This window comes from Lutjanus erythropterus, chromosome 6 (assembly GCF_056507025.1).
Source record: "Lutjanus erythropterus isolate fLutEry1 chromosome 6, fLutEry1.hap2, whole genome shotgun sequence".
Lineage (NCBI taxonomy): Eukaryota > Metazoa > Chordata > Actinopteri > Lutjaniformes > Lutjanidae > Lutjanus > Lutjanus erythropterus.
In genome coordinates this window covers 31,863,151-31,884,459 of record NC_139322.1, presented here as the reverse complement: position 1 = coordinate 31,884,459, position 21,309 = coordinate 31,863,151, and the positions used below count along the sequence as shown (strand labels likewise).

The following is a 21,309-nucleotide window of genomic DNA, read 5'->3' as shown; positions in this document are numbered from 1 at the left end:
CTTTTATTGTAATTAGCAAGATCTCGTCCACTGAGGGGATTACAAACTATCTCATTCACTGATCTGCACTTTGTGTCACAGCATTATTAAAAATGTGTCTTCCCAGAATCATACCCAATGGGGACGGAAACAAAAGCCTGTAAAACAGTTTGTACACCAATTAACACAATGTAACCCTGCTGCTGTGTTTCTCCCACTAAACCACACTTCTCCATGAGTATCCAATTAGTACGTATTGCTTCAAAGCAAACTACAAACATTGACTTTTGACCCTTTTTTGGCTTCCTTTAGATTTATTTCAGTGCGCTATGAAAATCATGTTGCAGACAACTGAGACGTCCTTGAGTTAAGTTGTTTGGCTCACTTAGCTTCAGTATTTCACACTATAATTTCCCTTAGGAATTGTATTTAAAGGTGCTGCAGCGTCTCAAATGGAGCAGTTAAAGCTGTTATGTGTTGGATTTTGTCATTTCTGGCTTTTTGGCCCCCCCAGTGGTAACATCAAAAAAGACACTGTGACAGCAATGCTTGCCTCTCCATCCTCCTGAGAACAACACATAAACATGCCATCAGAATTATATGCACTAAAATTCTACTCAGAGTGGCTTTAAACTGGCAAAAGACAAGTTTGTTTGCTTTAACAAGCTCAGTGAGTCCTGTTGATTGCTCAGTGTAATGGCTATAGAATAATGACACCATTGGTATTTAGATTGTTTCCCTGTAAGTCTGATTTCCACTATGCAAGCGAACACAGTGACATCACTATGTTGAAAGGTTGAAAAGTTGTCTGTTTCCACTTTAATGAAGTATGTTAAGTGATTTCTCTGGGGCTGACCTCTGATAGTCGACGACTCGAATCACGAGTCAGAGCCCTCGAAGTCATCTGAGATTCTTCCAGTTTTTGTTTTTCCTTTGTTAGTTGGTGCAATTATTAAAAAATAAGCTCAGGACGGCATGCACTGTTGGTTGACTGATGAGAGAGGGTGAAAGCAGTAGTTGGTAAACAAGTTTCAGTTCTTGACAGAGCAATGTAACAGCATGACAGACTGTAAACTTTACAAATCAAGTCTTAAAATCACCACGCGGACCGTGCAGCGCAGGTGATCCTGGACAGCAGCTGCAGCCTCGTGTCAGAAGCTCTGCAGGCCCACTGATTTCATAACTGAACTATGACACGCACTTTTGATTTACCTGACATCAGATATTTTCACATCACAGATGATGAAGAAAGGCTTTAACATGCAAGAGTTGCCTTGGTAACGGGGTTCCTGCTCAGCTTAATCAACTCTTGATTGCAGTCCAAATTATTGTAAGAGCTTTTCTGGTGTGATTGTTAACTCAGAAAAACTGAAGCACAAAATAAACATTATAAATCAAAATAAAATGTTAGAATAACTTGTGTTGTTACATGAACCAGCCAACATAAAACATACAAAAGGAAAGTCTGAAGTACAAATATGGCAAAATGACAGATGAAATTAACTATCCACATGATTGTCTTTGTCTGAAAAAAAAAATCTTATTTTCTTTGGTTTGGCCATCAATTATATTGTTTATTATAACATTATACTCTTTAGATCTTGGAACGCCATGACATCACTATGCTAGACTTAACAAAAAGCCATGTATTAAAGAAGTGGAATTCTCTTTTGAGGAATTCTTTGATAAATCATATTTAAGTATAACGAGATGATAACTTTGTGCAACTTATTCTCCATGGAATTTCAAAGTCATTAAAAAAAAAAAAAAAAAGATTTTGTGTTGATTCAGCCATTCTGGAAAATGTGTGTTATTCCACCAGGAGCGCCGCAACATGTTTCAGGAGCGTCCCAGAAGAGGCTCCGCCCACAGCAGGAAGTCAGACAGGAACAGAATAGAGCATCTGGTCAATTTTCACAATTAAACTCTCTATGTAGACTCCTGATCATAAAAACAGACGAAAGAAAGAAACCATTTTACTACATAGCCTACTTAACCGTGGTGAAGGCACAAAAATAGAAACAAATGAAACAAAATCTGAGCAAGTCAGCAAAATCAGGCAGGCGAAACCCTCCACTACTGAAACTCTCACGGTGGATTATGATGTTGTGTGGAGGATGAAATAAAGCCACGTCACAGATGCAGCATCAGTCATGTCTGTTAGAATCAAGACGCACCAGGACACTGTAGGACTCTAATCCTGTCTCACTGCTGAAGTGCAGCTCCAGTCCCTGATTAGCTGCTGATTTCCTGTTGTCCTCAGACTGTATTGATTTTTAGAAATCAATCATTCTGCCTTTATACACCTACTGTATTTCTGGCATCGAAAGCTTTTAGACCAAGAAGACACAACACTATAATAACTTGCAGCTTTTCAGAGTGTAAGTGTCCAGTTTGACACTGTCATGTGTCACTTGTCCACTCAGTCACATTTTCTTCGCAGAGCAAAGCTGCTACAGCTGCTGTCAATCTCTACACCTCGAATCAGCTGACTGTTCTGCTCAAGGGTTTTGTTTCATGATAGATGTGAACAAACTCGCTGTGCACAGTCTTTTGTTCTGTTTTCTTTTTCACATTGATTGAATACCAGAGTTACGCTGAGGTAACAAAAGGGGAAACAGGCACAGCGCAGCTTGTTAAAAAAAACACCATGACAACACCTCCATTCTCCAACCATCTCTCACTCTCAAACACACAGCTGACATACATGTGAAATACACAACACACGCACAGCGACAGGTTCCACCCTTCTTTCTGTCTGTTTCTCTAGGCTCCCCTGCACCCGTCGCTCTCAGGCAGAAAAGTGTGAATAAAAGCTAATCATAGATGAGACTCAGACAGATAATTGGTTCTTCACAACAGACCTCTTCTTTTCTCTAGATTCAGATGATAAATCTCAAAGAGGACACATTTTCAATTTCTCTCAAGACGTTTCCTCTACTCAGGCTGTCTTCACATAACCAAATTCATGCGCTCAGTTCATCAGTGTGAAAGAAAGCAGGATCAAAAACAGAACTGGACAAACTTATTCAGCACATACAGTATATTAAAACGGATGTTTTATAACAAGATATTTACACTAGCATCATTTGACTCTTCACAGTTCGGTTCTACATCAATATCAAAGAGTTTAATGTACAGTGAATAAAAAAAATAAATGTAACATGGGAACTATGTACATTCACAAAAGTAGATGCCTCAACCTGGGAGAAATACAATGTGTATCTGAAGATCAGACCTTAAACCTTTTCAGAGGAGCCATTTGAGGAATTGTCTCTTGAGATGTCTCACAGATGTCTGCCTGTATTTTTTTTTTTATCAGTCATTGCTGGTGGTTGAGGCTCAAGTCCTCTCAGGGAGGCTCATTTTACAGATTGCCATCAGGATTGCTGGCTTGTTCTCCTGTTAAGCCTAGTTATAAAAAACGTCATCCTCTGATAGCGAGCTGCTGTCTACGTGTCTGACAGCAGCCTCTGCAGTCGCAGCGCTCCTGTCCTCGAAGGGCTGATCTCTGTCCTGCTGAGCGGTGGACGTCTGGGAAACGGAGTCTACCGTCGGCTGAGGGACCAGCTGGGCCACCCTGCTGTCGCCGTAAGCCTGGGCGTGGATGCTGTACAGGTGCTGCGGGACGCTGACGCTCCCACCGTCCAGCAGGAATTGAGACAAGAAGTGGCTTTGTGCAGCTGAGGAGGGATAATGACAGGATCAGTTGAAATGGCTGAAAACGCTGCAAATACAATTGAAATGACACAAAGACAATCAGTGACAGCTGAGTTCTCTCAGGTTGTAGAGCTGGTAGAAGCTGTGGCTCTTCACTGGTTTGTTATAGAAACACTGCAGATGCACTCAGTGGTTGAACTGGATAAAAAAAAGGTGCTATAGTTTGAACCATCTGCTGCCTGGCACGTAGCTTTACATGACTGTAAACCACATCTGAAAGCTATTTCTCTATGACAATACATGCAAATTCATCAAGGGAAAAAGTGCAAAGACATTATTTTACACACTGGATCTTTAAGACAACCATAATGTTTGGGACTTCTTGTTTTTTATTTTGAGTCAGGCTCTTCCATTTGATGTTCTGTTGTCCATTACAAGATACCAGGGCACATTAAAATAAGACATTTTATTTTTGGTGTCATTGCACAAATGCTGCGTAATGTCCCTAATGAATGATTAGTGCAGGGGTTTGCAACCTGAGGCTCCAGAGCCACATGCGGCTCTTTAGTTCCTCTCCAGTGGCTCCCTGTGACTTTGGCAAAAAATGATATGAAAATGAATAACATTATATTTTTTTTAAATGTTTTTCATGTTTCATTGTTGTAGGTCTATAAAAAAGTCACGACAGCTCAAAATTTCAAGCCAACATACTACATACATAGTGCATCAGCTTTGATCAAGTCAAATCCTTTATTTTTGAAAAAGTTTTACCAACTACTGATCTGTTGTTGAGGTAATTTATTTTTCTTCTTTAGATAAATTTGAATATTTGAATTTTAGAAACCCCAAAATGTTGTATTTAAAAAATATATAGTGTAAACCATTTTTTAAGGCAACAAAATAGTAACAAATCAGGTTCACAGTTAACTGTGACCCAATTTTGAAAAACAGTTTCTCTAACTTTAACTTTTACTATAAATTTATCTAAGTAAGAATAGTAAATTATCTCAACTAAAGGTCATTAGAAAGTTTGTAAAACTTTGAGTTGGGCACAAAATTCAAAAATCTATTGCAGTATGTTTTGCACCAAATTTCAAAAAGTGTTAACATTTCATCAACTAAAATATCAAAGACTGTGTCTATGGCTCGGGGTCTTTTCCTATAAATTGTGACGGTGGCTCGTCTTCTGTCCTTTTTTGCCTTCCCTTCCCTTGGATTAGTGTAACACAGCATAGGTGTGCAAATTCATCGTAACTGACCCTGATGAGAACCTGTGTTGGTCATTTTAGCTCTTTTTGCCATGTAAAATAAAGACATTTTAATTTTGTACAAACCTTACAGTGTACCCTGCATTACTTTTGATGGAGACTTACATTTTTTATATTAAATTAAATTAAATAAATCAAATTAATTAAATAAAGACTTTCAGATTAAAATAAGCCAAATCAAGACCGAGACTCTTCCAGCAGAAATGCCTCACAGCCTTGTTGTCTTTTGGTTCACTTGTATTCAGACACAACTGATCTGCAAAGTTTGCAGCACAATAAAAGACAAATTTTAGACATGTGATCCTTTTATGTGATCAAACCTTGCAAGCTGGTGGACGGCTGCTCTAAGCTGTCGTTCATGGACCACACATTCATGGCTGCCTCAGCCAGGGCAAACTGCTCTGCCACACCTGTGAAACAAAAAGCACACAAAATCATTTTATGTTTCTTTTCACAGAAATCGATCCCCTGCTGTTTTTCACCCAGTCCACCACTGTCACAAACAAAGGGAAATCGAATAAGTGAACTTGATTTGAGTGACTGTCATGGGATGTCCTAAAGGCTATTGATTTTTTGTACAACAAGCCGGTCGAACAAAAACAATGCCCAGAGGGATCTGAGCATCATTTCATCTCCGCTCTCCATCTCTCTTGAATTGAATTCATCCTCCTGTCTCACCTGCAGCGAAGCGAGCTTCCTTGATCTCGTCCGTCATTTGGGAGTAGAACTGTTCATCTTCCTGCAGCTCGGCCCCCATGCCCCCCCAGCCTCCGCCTCCTTTACCCCAGGCCCCGCTCCAGCCTCCCCTGGCCTCGCTGCCTCCGCCCCAACCCTTCCACTCAATCAGGTGAGCGACCCGCCCCTGGGCCATCGCCGTCGGCTGGGTGATATGCTCCTTTATCGTGGCCACCAGACCTAAATCAGGGCAGGAGAAGGAGAGATACATCTTGATAAAGTGGATTAGATGAAAGGTGGCGAGGCTGAAAAGACGGGGTAAATGTGGTAGCAGAGGACAGAAGGAGATCATTTGAGGAAAAGATACAATGACAGGCCAAGATAAATGCTGTAAAGTAGGTGATAGAAAGGAAGAGGAAGGCAAATAAATGCCACAGTTAGGGACAGGGACATGAAATGAAAACAGAAGACACATAAAGGGAAAGGTGAAATGAGATTGTTATACTTTAGAAGAAATTCTACATTCGGACTTTGAAGGTGAGCATTTACTCCTGATTAGCGTGAAAGAGGCATTTCTGCTGCTGCTTTCTGATTTAGAGCTCCATTGAAAACAAATTGCAGAAGATTGAAAATGAGAGTATTGCAGCACCCAGGGTGATTTTGAAGAAAATTGTACATTTTCATGTTTATTACTGGCATCACTTCTATGGCAGTGTTCTTATGAACAGAACAGAAAATCTAATGAAAGATCATGTTACAGCTTGATGAAAAACAAGAAATGATTACTTTTTTACAATTTACAAATATTGAAATGTCTGCTTATTGATTAAAAACACAACACGAAACAACTTTCTTCTTATATTGGTTTATCTAGAGACGTGATTAAAGCATGTCTTAAAGTCTTTTGGGGGAAAAGTCACAATTATTCCTGAGGAAATAACATCAGCTGCTCTGTCTCCTAGAAATTACATTTGTATATTACAAAATTGTTTTCATAATTATGTTGTGGTGACAACTTAATTCCTGCCTGGATGATGTTTTGAGACATTTCTTTGAGTGAATAAAACAATTCATTTTTGTAACACTCTGGAGTCGAATGGAGGTGGTTGGGGTGGATGGCGGTCGTATGAAATGCAGTCCTGTTACACCAGCGTCCAGCGTTTGTATCCAGACAAAAGCACTTTGATTAAGGTAAAGAAATATCATGATTTTGGTTAGGTTCAGGCAGCAAAAGCACTTTGGTTACAATTTTGGCTAAATGGTAATAAAAATTATGCCTCAAGTCACTTTTGATATTTGAATAATGCTGTGGACACTAGTATGACTGGATAGTGTATTGCATGATTGCCTATTTAATAAATGAAGGAAGTTGACCAAGGTTCGTCTGGGTACCAGGCTTCTTCAGCTGCTACTGGACCACAAAGCAAAAAAGGGCAGAAGGAATCAATTAAGCCAGTTTCAGATTTTTCATCACTGCAGTTAATGGATTTGAGCTTCGATCTGTTAAGCAATTTGTTTCACATTTCTGCATTTCAGCCTCTGGCTATAATCTTGCGTATTTACATGTAAATGTTCATCAATATGCACTGTCACTATTTCAAATAAATAGATAAATAAACAAAGCTGTCAGCATTCACACTGCATTTTCTACAGGAAATGCAATTTTCTAGTTGTGGCTTCAGTTTGACTCAAATCCAAGCCTCACATTTGTTGCTTGTGCCAAATGGACTCTTGTCAAGTAGTATCTAATGGAGGTGCTGTGTCTCTGTATCTCTACAATAATATGTTATTCATTACCAGTACAATCACTGGGCAAAACTACAAAGAAGCCTTCATTTATTTTAATCACAGGAGACAAGGGTAGAGAGGTCCAGGGAAAAACTGAAGTGAAAGTGACAGCAACCAAGGTCATATTGCAGGACAGTAAATTAAAGAGATGTGAAAGGACATAAAAGGGAAAGGTTGAAAAGACAAAAAGGAACGAGAAACAGAACAAGGAGGAAAGGTTAAAGCAAGAGGTAAAAAAAGGGGGCAGAACAACATCAAGATGAGGAAGGGTGGAGAACAGGGTAACAAGCTTTGATGAGAAAAACAAGCAGCAGAAGTGGAGAAATGGATACACTGAAATAAGAGAAGGGAGCCAGGAGAGTTGGCAGCCTGCACTAATTGAAAATCCAGAAAAACATCACGACATGTTATTTTCATTTGAGCTCAACACCTAGAGACTCTTGTTTGTTGTGCACTAACACCCACTGCTGTCTCACCCCGTTCACACTGCGACGACACTGTTAGGAGGCTGACTGTCGACGGGGAGGGAGCTATGTTTGCATCTATTTAAGCTATGTGCAAACAGCAGGAAAATCCCATTTGTTTTTCAAATTGGATATTTTGGGCTGTCTGTCCACACTGCAAAGTGAAAAGGACCAAATCATATTAGGTTGACATAGTATCCTGGAGGATGAAAGACGCTGCCAGCTCCTGAGGAGGCTGAAAAACACCGTTTTCTTTGCAGGCCTGATGGTGCTATTATGTTGGATTTTTTTTATAGAAAAACTGAAAAAAAATGTCTGTAGGCTGTAGCATATAGATTAAACCTGCATTAAATGATTTCTGGTCCACCTAGGACTCAAGTTCTAAATACAACACTGACATGTTATCACCAAGGGTGAAAGTAGGCCGGTATGGTACGGTAATCCATATCACTAAAGGATTCCTTCGTACCTGGAAGAGGGGACAGCAGCTGCCTGCCAAAACCCAGGGGTGGGTCTGTCAGTGGGGACAATAAATACGTCCAGGCTGAAGCTACAGTGGGGGGATGTGCATGCTCATGAAAGTTTTGTTCATGGTAAGTGAACCAAATGAAACTTCTCATCATTGTTATCTGTCTCTTCTTCCGTTGCTGTTGCTACACAGTTTTAGAGACACACAATGTCTTTATAACCATAGTAACAGCTGTCGGTCTCCTACCTGTGGCGCACAGTGTGAGGGGGGACGGTGAGAGCCTGCTCTGCTTCCAAAGGCATGCTGACTAAGATTACAGCATACATGGGAATAAATGACAAAATAATAGATGTGTGCGTTTTTCTCTTTCCCTCTGATGATCTGAATATCTCACTAGATTTGTCACTATAGTTGTTTAATTCACATATTAAATTTTAAAGAGACCCATGGTGATAGGTATGTAGTGGACCAAACCACTGTGAGCCATTTTAGAGGGTAGGGACACAATCTTTCAAAACTTAAAAATGCATTGTTTTTCATCTATAACTAGCAAAGATGCTTTGTCGCAATATTGACTAGACACTGATGGTGGTCAGTGGACAGTGGTTATATCTTAATTTTCTGACCAAAATTCTTGCTTGCATACAACAACCATCACAATCACATTTCCAAGACAACATAAACAACAGTTAGATTTCTTATGAGTTGAGCTTCTAAATTAAATCTAATTTCCACTTCTGTTGCAGCTGACTGCCTGATATTCAATGCTGTGGGGATTTTGCAGGCAGCTGTTTCTTGCAAGAGGAGATACAAAATATGTCGTAATGGGTTTGTGTAATGCAACATGCAACTTTGATACTGTAAATCTAGCATAATAATGGTGTGGGTGAGCATCTTTGCTTCGCAAACACACTTTCCAGAGTCTGGAAGGGAATTATTGTTCCTGCACTTTAAATTTCCTCATGAACATACCAACACCAGTGTTTTACTTTGATGGAGAAAATACTTATACTGTATGTGTACATTAAAATGGAAGATAAGTCTAAGAGACATTTTGAGACATTTTACATTTTATGATCATCTCTTCTCCCTATTTATGTGACCCATATGAGAGACTTGTGAGACTTGTAAATGGTACTATTTTTAATTAATTTAGTTGTGATTTTTTGGCCAATTTCAAACAAAACAAATTGTTATGATTTTCAAACTTTTGCCAGCATTCACAAATTATTCTGTAAAACTTACACCATTTAAATAAGTTTACAATATATAATATTCTTTCTGCGCCGTACAGGCATTTAAAAAAAATGAATGCATGTGTTCAAGGATGCATGAAGCTGGGGGCCGTATGAGAACCGCATGAAACTATGAAGGTTGTAATAATAGTACCAGCAAAAACTTTAATCTACTTTCACCCCTGGTTATCACCGTATGAAGCTGATAAGGCAAACTTGTTAACAGTTAGACTTGTGATAACAGCCGCCTATTAACACATCCAGCAGATACAGAGCATCATCAGCATTCAGTCAGCGTCGTGTTTCTGGCCACCTGGTTAATATTCTCCATGAACTCCAGAGGGAAATGAAAACTCTTTAGCTTCTGTGTCTGCAAATGAGGCTGATGAGAGCAGTGAGACCAAAGAGTCAGATCATATTTCACCGTTAGCTGAATTTGACGAGCAACAGCTCACATATTAGGGACATGATCCATTTCAATATAAATATATTCATTATATCAGTCTTAAAGTAGGTTCAGTGAAAAGTATTTTCAAGAAAGTAGTAGTCCTCACTGGGTCACCAACATTCTGACATGTAAACTGAACTAATATGCAGCCATGGCCAACATTTCTGAGTCAACAAGCCTGTCAATGCCTCACCTGAGTTTACTTGATTGCTGTGAGAAATAATTGGATTTCAGACTTGTTTGTCATGTTGCTACAGTAAACAGAGTTACAACTTTAATAAAGCAACCAGGAAGAAGTCACTTCATAAAAATAGACATTTATTGCATTATGTGAAGCATGACTCCCTGCTGATTGTTGTGAGAAAACAGAGCAGATGAACAGACAGATGAACAAACAAGGGGCGTTAAAACCCATAGGAGCTGCAGTCAGAGCTTTTGTTATTTAAAAGCCAATGTGGGATTCATTCTAGAAAAATAACATTTAATCACATCCTAAAGGAGGTAAAATTTATAAGTGTTGTAATTTGGTAAGCAACCGGTGTCGATTTCAAGCAGCGGAGAGAAACAATAAGAAAACCCCAAAGGAAATCAGCTGCAGTGGTGACTGTGGTGAAACAATTAATAATTAATTAACAATTAGGATCTGAACGTGGAATTTTTACGGATGACGATTATCAGGGTGTCAGGCATATGATGCAGCCTTTAGATCAGTCATTTCCAAAGACTGGATCTGGTGGGTCAAAGGAGATTTTATTTGGGTCCACAAATAGATAAAAGACTATGATGGACATTCTTCAAATTTAAGATTTATATCTGCAGTACACCTCTTATAAAGCATTTAAAACAGGTCTATTATTTTACTGAGGGAAAAAATAATTAATTCCATCTAAATGCACTTATAATATGTCATTCCCGATAAGAAGAAATAAAACAGTGAGACTGCCTGTTCACTCAACCTATATGAATTTATTTCTAATTTCTAAAGTTTTAACGTATGCATAAGTTTGCAGTAAAGCATAAAGATAACATACGGTGATGCAGAAATGGCATTAAAAATGGTCAGGAATGTTGATTTATGTAGAAACTTTTTAAAAAGTGGGTCCCCAGGAAAAAAAGTTTTAGAAACCCTGATTTAAATGACCTTTAGACAATATTAAAGACGGGTGTCTACAGAAGAGTCCAGAGCCATGCAGATTTGTCAGGTGGGGAGGCAACACCCTGATTTTGAATATGGATTTTTCTTGTTAATCTGTCACAGTATTTTAACTCACACCAAAAATATCTGGATGGATGAATAGCATGAACTGTCCCTTTAAGTGGGTAAGCTATATTGTTTATCATGTTCATCGACTTAGCTAACATTTGCTAATGAACAGGAAACAAAAAGCCAGTTTGTTAGATCAAAGATGAAACAGACAAAAGGGCAGGACTGAGACAAAAATGGCCCAATTACAAATCTGTGTGCTCCTTCAGCACCACAGACAGAAACATGGATTTATCAATAAAACTAACATATTCAACTGAACAACCACTTTGCTCCCGCACTCTCTGGGATGGAGAGGGAGGATGGCACATTAACAACATTTTGGTAATTTTCCTAACAAGGAAGATGGCGGGGATGTCATTAGTTCTGCAGGTATTTGGTCATAAATCAAAGGCTGGACAAATTGAAATTATGACCTGTTAGAATTCATCCTGGTGCGGAAATGAATATCTGTATCACATTTCGTAGCAATTATCCTACAGCTGTTTAGACACTTTACTCAACGCTACAAATGTCAACCTGCTGCTGGTGCTGAAGGAAAAGTTAGCGGAGCACCAGCTCATCAGGCTCCATCCTCTGGGATCCATGAAATTGTGTATGAAAAAGTGTTGGGCTGACAGACCAGCATTGCCATCCCTGGAGCCACACCGCTAACATGGTTAAACACAATAGCAAAATGAAAAAGTTATTGTTCAACAGCTGCTCAGCAGATTGCCATTATATTTACTGCTGATATATGTGGTCCCCGGAGCATGAATGCTAATAGTTTTGGTGAGCCTCTGACCTTTTGAGCAAATTCATCCTCCCTAGCGGATTCTTAACGTACAACTCCATCTGTGTTCTTTTCTGAGTTTTTCAAATGGAAACTTCCACTCAGCCATTAGCAAGAAACGATGACATTGGCTGATGCCCTCCTCTCTCTCAACCTAGGGTGTTTATATCTGTCAGCATCATCATTCATATGTCACATCATGTGGGGAAAAGTTTTTTAGAAATGATAGGAAAAATATCTGTTTGATGCTAAAACATACATACTTAGAATAAAAAAATTTGACTGTTCTAATTTGAATCCATGAGGAAGCCAGAGAATGACATGAAAACCTAAGAAAAAGTCTCTGTGAATTTCATTCTTTTATATGAACTTTATTCCCACTACAAGGTTGTAATTTTAACAAAACTGTCATGAACTCGTTTGTTTGGTCTAACACTATTACATCTGTGGTACCTAATGAACATTTCAGTTTCTAGGTGCTGCTAGCCGCTGGCCTTTAGCCAGCTACTGTTAATAAAATCACATCAGCCTCACAGATCCATCAAACAGCATCATGCAAGAAGAATAAAAGCAGCTATAATCATATTCTTTTGATTATATTCATACAATAATATTTGTGAGTGATTGGTTGTCAGCTGAACTTACTTTTCCAGTTTAAGTGATGACTGTAAATGCTAAAAAGCCTTTTTTTTTTTAAAGGGCTGATTCTGTCACCCCCAAAGCAGGTGTCAGCCTCTCAGCTGTCTGCCTGAATGTCTGTATTTGTCTAACATATTCATAATTATACTGTCAGGGTCATTAGGGGCTTTCACTGGGGAAAGTTCAGCAAGGCATAACACATTAAGTCAGATAATTAACATCCCGCAGAAGGAGGGAAGCAGTTGAGATGAGGCAGCCAGACGCAGGATCGGGGAAAGGCGATGAAAAAGAGAAAGAGACACCGACATAAAGAGGAGAGGAAGCTAGACTCAAAAGTAGAGGATAAAATCAAATGTGTGTCTGCTTGTCTGAGTGTGTACTCATGTCTGGCTGGGTGCATTGCTGCGACAGCATGTGTGAGAGAAAAAGAGCACGAAGGAGGAGGGAAATTACATTACTAACCTCCCATGGTTACTAATGCAATTTCCCGGCTATGCTTGATTCATAATGAAACAACATGAACTAGACCTGCTTGTGTTTGTGTGTGTCCGTCTCACCCATCAAAGAAGAGGTAGCCAGCTCGCCGATGCTATAGCCGCTGGTTTTATCTGTGACGCTGCCATTGGAAGGATTCTGGCCATCCTGCATAATATGGTGCACAAGAAGAGGGAGAATGTCACATCTTTATCACTGACGTGAGGTGAAAATATTGTGTTTCCAGTGGGAACTAAGAAAATAGCTTCATTTTAGCTTGTCAGCACAGTTATGGGATTTCCTGTGTGTTTTGAATTGGCTTCATCAGCCGAAAAAAGAGATTTTTTTCATCTCACAGAGGAGCAGGTAATACTTTGTGTGCCATTTTTAGCCCTTCAAAACACCAGAGCATGAGGTTTCCACTCAAAAACAACAGATACACACACAAGCACATTAGCACACTTCTTCCTCTGGCAATCACATCTAGTCTGTGATGACTCAATCCACACATTTCCTGCTTTTTTCCTCCCAAGGAAAAATGGTGATAATGACAATAACAGCCGGTATTTATGGAAATGCTGCAGCATGCACACGCAGACTGAATGAGCTACGATCAAAGAGAGTATTTTAAACTCAAACCTATTTACACCAAAGTAGCTGCAATCAGTATGAAAAAGAGAACTGCACTTTAGATGGATTTCTCTTGGCTCAGTGTTCTCCATCTTTCGAATATGTTGCAAGCTAAACAGGATTACAAGTAAGTTGCTGCATGCTTAGAGCATTGGGCATGGTTCCAATTCAAACTGATGGAAACCAGTCCAAAGTGAGTTTTACAGATAATAAAGTTCTACATAAAAATCTGTATAAAATGAGCAAAGTGGGAAAACCGAGCGTTCCCTTGGGCAAATTAATGCTGTTTCTGTTTTTCACATCACCAGACTGCTGCTTCACTGCCAAATGTGTGGTCAATGTAAAAACCAAGGCGATCTTTTGAATTCATTGGTCCTTTGTAGTCTGAGAAACTGCTCTTTTTCCAAAACAAAATAAACTACTCTTTACTAAATGTTTTACAATCATTATTTAATATCATTAAATCTGAAAATGTATCATTCAATGATAGCAAGACTTTGTTTGGCAATTAACATTAATTTTATTTGTAATGATTGAAAAAGTATGCATGTATAAAAGTGCTTATAAAATGACTGGGTGTGAATGTAATTCAGCCACTGCTCATAAAATAGGGGTGAAAATGAGCATGGTACATATCCAAACACATCTTACTGAAATGTCCCAATTTTTCAGTAGCAGTAAAACCTCCATGTTGCTTTTGCTCACAGCTGTCCAGCTAGCTAACAACACTACAGTTAGCTAGACATCAACATGTTAAATAACTCATTTAACAATAAATGTTTTGTATTTAAGTTAGTTCACCCTAACTCCACTTACTGTAAAGAACTGTTGCACAACCAAAGATACTGTCTGAATTCCTGGGTCCTTCCATCTGAGTAACTTCTCTTTTACTAATTAATGTTAACCAGTGTTACCAATTAATTTACTAATTAATGTTTTTACATTGTTTGGCAGACTAAGATTTTGTTTTTTCATTTGTAATGCTTTAAAACATAGCTAAAGCTATATATATGTATATATAAATATATGGAGAGAGAGAGAGAGGGAGAGAGAGAGAGAGAGAGAGAGAGATGTTTGAGAATTTGTAAAGTATACTGGTGACATTCATGTTGATACGTAAAATACACAAATATAGAGAAAGCCTCTATTAATAATCTTAGTTAGAAGCAGGAAGTGTCACTCCAGACGCCTGCATGGAGAATGTGATGAAGCCTGGCTGTAGAGCAGACTCGAACATGTAATGTGTGAAAGAGATATTAACCATAAAATGGAGCTGATCTTCATGCATACAGCCACAATTATCTCACAGTGCAATAAACATATCATAGGCAGATAATTAGCTGAATTACAAGCTAAATCTAAGCCTTGCTCTGGATCATTCTGAAGTGAGATAGTAATGTGGTCTATTAAAACCCTCCATTAAACATTATGCCTGTTTAGCTCTTACTCAATTAGCAGCACTGTGCTGACAAACACTTAAAAGGTCAGTCCACCCAAATCACAGAAAAACACATTTTTATAGGCCTACTTATCTCTAATGGTATTAAGACTGCTGACAGTTTGTGTTTTATTTTCCCAGATTTCATCCCCTACGCTATAATTTAGATGAAAAGAACGTAATTTAAAGAAGAACTCTGGATAATCCACAGAGCACAGCATGAACGGCTTTTATAGCGACTATTTTTTGTTCCAGTGAAAACACTATAAAATCCAACACGTTACATTCAATCAACCTGACCTATGAGAGTTAGACACACTGAAATTTTTGTTTTATTGCTATGTTGATAACATATTTAGAAACTGACAAATTTTAGAATCAACTGTATGAGGTATGGTGCAGGATAGATGCAGGTACATGGGTTAAAAAGGAGAGAGATTTAAGAATTATTCTTCAATATGCCCTTTATCTTTAAATAATTTATTTATTTATAGTATTTTTAAGTGAAAAATTGTATGTACATAGTAAAGTCTAAAAAAGGGAGTTTGGATATGTAGCTGTACAGTTGTGGTGATAAAGCATCTTAAAATTTGTCATTTTATGGTAAATTCTATTTTGTTCTTTCAGTGAATTCTTCAAAACAACTTTAATGTTTTAAAAAACGTTTAAGACACAAGAAAATGTTTGATGGATATATGAACAGGGGCGTTTCCAGACTTTTGTGACTGGGGTGGCAAAAGTGGGACTTACGGGTTGGCATAAAGTATGTGCACACTCACGCATGTATACGTATGCACACAAATACACACACACACACACACGTCAGCTTAATTTACATCTCTCATATTTACTTTAATTACTAACATGAAAGTATCAGACAATTTCTTATATTCCTTTTTAAAATCTGTATTTAAAGATAAATAAGCCTACCAATCACAATACAGCAGAGTAACAACACATGAATTTTATATAAAGCTTCCATATTGTAAGTCCTCAAAAATATATTCTACCCCCATTCTACCTCTATCCTCAGCATTTCACCCTGAAAATAAATGTATTTTTATGATTCATTATTAATTTACCCATTTGTTGTCTAGTAATGCCGCTGTATGTGGATCTCTAATCCAGTAAAAAGACAATTAAAAAAGAAAAGGCCAAAAACCTTCAAGACAAAAGTGAGGACTTATACTCACCTTGACAGAGGATGGCTGACTCTCCTCAGTCTGGTCCTGCAGTACTGTCATGGGATGGTGGAGCTCTGAGGGGGAGTCACACACATGAGCACCTGTGTTAGAGTCATCCTGTGTGTGTGTGTGGGGGGGGGGGGGGTTCTTTTGTTTGTGTCAACGTGTGTATATAATGTTTCTAGGCAGGGGTCATGGTCCTATAAAGCCAAACCTCAGTTGTCCTTCCTGGCCAGAGGTCAAACAAGGCTCATATATAATGGATGAGAGACAGAGAGAATCCTCATACAGTCATTTAACCACTGAGCCTCTCTGCATATTTACTTTATAATTGATGGTGATGAGATTCACATGAATGACAAGAGGAAATGAAGTGCAGTTCTGAGCGATGGACGATTAACATTATTTGAAAGGTCAGCAGACATACACACACATTTACACACACTAATATACACACAGGAATACAAACACACACTTGGGGTTTCCCCTGGGAGGTGTCTTCAAGACAATTGGCTGTCGCTATAGAAACGCTACAGCAACAGGAGGCGAGTGATACCCTTCCATTTACTTAAGCCACACTCACCATCACACACACACACACACACACACACACACACACACACACACACACACACACACACTCTGGTGTACAGAGCTGGTCTCTGGCCTCATCAGATGCTATTAACAGGTCAAGAAACCCATCATGATTCCTGAACCAACCCAGCGTCCTTGTAGGGTTAAATCCCACCCTGACTCACTCTGTTTCTCTCTATCACTAACACACACACACACACACACACACACACACACACACACACACACACACACACACACACACACACACACACACGTTCACACTCCCACTGTTTTCTTATCTGTTTGCCTCACATCTGCCTTCCCTCTTTCTTCCCAGCTTGAAACGCTGCACTCAATACCATCCTCCACCTTGTTAACAACTGAACAATAGCAGACTTTGTCTCACAAAACACTGTCAGACTGCATCACAGATACAGGCTGGAGGCAATGTGATGTGATGTCACAGACGCCATGTACTGACAAAATAACAAGTAGATTGGAGGTATCACAGAAAGCTGGTACACCACGAAATCCACTTTTTTCCCCCTTTTATTAGATTTGATTTGGCAGCACTAATTAGAACTTGTGAACTATAGTACAAAATATTGTCTACTTGCTACTACGGTGACCAGATTCATACAACCCAAGGGTTTCTGTAGTACAGTGTGGGATATGTTACCAATGCTGGGAGGCAGTCTAAAATTCTGATATGAAAAAATAAACATTTCTATTCTGCCACTTTGCTTGTAACATCTTTAAGCTTTGGTTTCTGGTTTCCCTGTTGGCTGTAGTAGCACCTGACCTGCAGTAGTTTGACAAGGGCCAATCAAAACTAGCTTGTTAACTGGCTAGCTAGCTACAGTAGATTGCCCAAGCTAGTTTGTTTGCTACTTTAACTACCAAGCTCTCTGCTGTAGGGGTTAGCATACCATTGCCCAAATGATATACTTTTGATACTGAGATCAAAATGATGTGTTTTAATACCTCACATGGAAGAATATAAAATGTTTACCTCAAAAATAATATCTCATTAAACATTTTGTGAAAAATACCAAGATTTTGACTTTGATCTTTACTAGCTAGCGAGCTTCCACTTTCTAGCCTTGCTAATGTAACTAGCAACCTATCTGCTGTAGAGCTTAACATACTGTTGCCAAAATGATATGTTCTTTTGGCACAGAGATCAAAATTATATTTTTTTAATACCTCACATGGAAGAATATAAAATGTGACCCTCAAAAATAATATCTCAAAAAACAACAAAGAAATTGATTATATTTATGCTACATGCTAGCTAGCTAGTTACTATGTAGCCTTGCTACTATAACTAGCTACATATCTGCTGTAGGGCTTAACATACTGTTGTCAAAATGGTATGTTTTTGGTACAGAGATCAAAATAATGTTTTTTAATGATGGGTTCAAATGGGGTTGTGTTTACTGTGTTTATGAGAAGAGTCTTTAAGCCCGTCCCCCCATGTGGTGTTCATGACATCCTGAACTGGAATTTATCTGTAAGCTTCAAGTTCACGACATGTACACAACCTACTATATCAAAATTACATTTGAGTTTGGCATATTAATTTACATGTGTCATGTGAAATCTTTCCCTCAAAAACAGTGTCATCAAACAGCTATCTTTATGTTATGTACTAGCTAGCTGTTTATGTACCTACTTTATCTGGGGCTTAGTATGGCTTAAATGTTTGAAATTTCTCAGTGCTAATTCAATATATACTTTTGTATCCAGATCAAACATGTTTTTGATATGTCACATGAAAGAGTAGCAATCTGACCTGGATTTTTTTGTTGGTACATGACAAGTTTAGACACTCAGTTCTACAAACACATTTCAAGTTTGATACTCAGTCTTCTATTCTTCAGTATCTTCTTCCTAAGAGGCCCCGCTGCAAACCAAGTCATCATCACTTTATCCAGACAAACACTACCTTATTTCCACCTAAAGCTGTGGCACAGAGCAAATTTGAGGGAGAAAATTGCAACCCCGGTCACATCTCCAAGTCACGACAAGTTGGATATGAGCTCTGGATGGAGCTGTCATATCCTAAAGCCATAGTTGTCCTCCGCTGATCCTCACAATCCTTCTCATCAACCTCCAGCCCCCCAGTCTCCTTTCTAAAGCAATCCCCACGGATTCACACAGATCAAGAATAGCTGTGAAAGGGCAGATGAAAATAAGTTTTCCGGTGGACGCTTTCATGGCAGAATTTGTCTATTTTCATGCTAATCACTCCTGTGATGCATTCATATAATACATGTGATTCAGGTGGTTTTACACCCCATCATTCTCTCGAATCCTCAGGGATGTCTAAACTGGATTCCCTCACACACACAGCTATCCCTCGAAAGCATGATGTAACTTTCTGAAACAGTTCTGCTCCTTTAATGTTTGCTGGCTACAGGTCGATCCAACCATCAAACAGACGCACAGACAAACAGGTGGACTTTGCACTGACCTTTGTGACCTTTGCAGAGGCAGGCACCCATGGTCTCAGGAGGACGGCCGGGCGGTTATCTGTTCACCATGGTGGCTGGAGGATGAGGAGCAGGTGAGAGGGGGAAAGAAAGAAGGGAGCAAGGAAGGTAGGGAAGGAAAAAAGGCAGACGTATGAGAGGAGCAGAGAGAAGTGAGGAACTGAGGCAGGGGGAAAGTAAGAGAGCAGATGCCAGCTGATGCATTGGCTGACTTCTCTGTATAGGAAGAGAGAGAGGTGAGAGAGAGACACAGACAAAGTATGGGGAGGGGGGCAGAGAGAAAGAGAGAGAGAATCGGGGAGAAAACATGACTGCCTGTTTGCTGACGATTTTAAATCCCCTCCCCTCTATTTCTTCTCATCTCCTCCCACTCTGTTCTTCTTCTCCAGACCACTATAGCCTATATGGAAGATTCTCACTGTGAATGGAGGATTTGATGACAGAGCTAGGTTTATATCCTGAATATCTGTATTCTGTGTTAATATATATAAACATTTCATTACCTTGCTTTATAGTCAACAATAATCTCCATGTTCAATACAGGGCTGTCAACATATCATATTTTCACTACACAATTAGTGTGGCACACAATGCACAATAATGATACTATCATGATATCTACAGAAAATTTTAAAATAATAATAATAATAATTCTACTACCAAATTCATCTTTGTTTTTTTATTGTTTTATTGTGCATTTAATCTCTTTTTTGGCTGATGGATTACGCTCAAAATATGAGTGTAGGGTGGCGGAGACAAAGTCTGTAACCATAACTGTAAAAAAAAAAAAGAAAGAAAAAAGTAGCCTACAAAAAGTGCATAGTTACTCATAATGGATAGTGAAAAGGCAGCCAGTTGAAAAGAAAAGAAAACATTCACAAGGGCATACAGGCACTGGATTATTGTGAATTCATCATTTTTAAAACTAGTACATATTTTGTTGATTTTGGAGGCCCCCATGGAAATGACAAAATACTACATCAAAAATACAATTATCCAGATAAAAATCTCTCCTTCTCTCTAAATTCCCTTCACACAGACAGAATAAAATCTGACCTGGAATTTTTTGGAATTTATTTTTGGTAGCCTATGTGGCAGCAAACACATTTTAAGTGTGATACCCAGCCAATCTTGCACGATCACGCACCATTGGGATTACTTTAAAAGTAAAAAGTGAAAGTAGAGGAGCAGCAGAGTGTTTTATTTTCAGGTTTCAAAAGAAAGGTTCTTCTCATTCACTGTAGCATGTAGATGAGATAAACAAGTAAAATCTGACAAGTGTTGTTTTTGATATTTGTGGTGTTCATCAAACAGATTTTGGTGTGTATTATGATTTATATGATGGTCCTGTGGATTCTTGAATTTCCCTGATTTTCACTGACTAACATGGGCCTATGGACTTGATAACATACAAATGCACACCTTTTTTATGACTGTGATAGCTCTGTCACACACACACACACACACACACACACACACACACACATGCACCTGTAATGGAACAATCTGACACAACGTTCCTTGTTGTCCCTGTTTGTCTTTCTGGTGCGAATGTAACCAGGACTTTGTTGACACCACCTGCTTGAACAGTGCCCTTGCCTCCCCTTGTGGGGAAAAGCCTGTTGCCGTGGCAACCATGCCATGATTTTTAAAGCTTTTCTCTCAACTAATTGTCCATAGGAAGGAAGCAAAGAAACATGATAATTGTCACTGACATTAACATTCAAAGAAGTCTCTGCTCAGTAGGAAGGAGCTGTGTCGTGGGTTGATTAAGGTTAATTTTATCTTTTATTCACCCTGGTGATTACTTTTAATTCAAGTACTTGTCTATACTAACGCCACAGGAAAGTC

The 21,309-nt window shown here is 38.9% G+C and overlaps 1 protein-coding gene across 1 annotated transcript; it reads right to left on the bottom strand.

Moving 5' to 3' along the window:
* Nucleotides 1-3,253: 3,253 nt before the first annotated feature.
* fam131c (family with sequence similarity 131 member C) lies at nucleotides 3,254-19,704 on the bottom strand. Its single transcript, XM_084720048.1, has 6 exons — nucleotides 19,440-19,704; nucleotides 16,397-16,461; nucleotides 13,219-13,303; nucleotides 5,586-5,822; nucleotides 5,228-5,317; nucleotides 3,254-3,662 (listed from the first exon to the last, which is right to left on the bottom strand). The coding sequence occupies exons 1-6, from the start codon at nucleotides 19,468-19,470 to the stop codon at nucleotides 3,391-3,393; spliced, it is 780 nt and encodes a 259-aa protein (XP_084576174.1). The 5' UTR covers nucleotides 19,471-19,704; the 3' UTR covers nucleotides 3,254-3,390.
* Nucleotides 19,705-21,309: the final 1,605 nt, after the last annotated feature.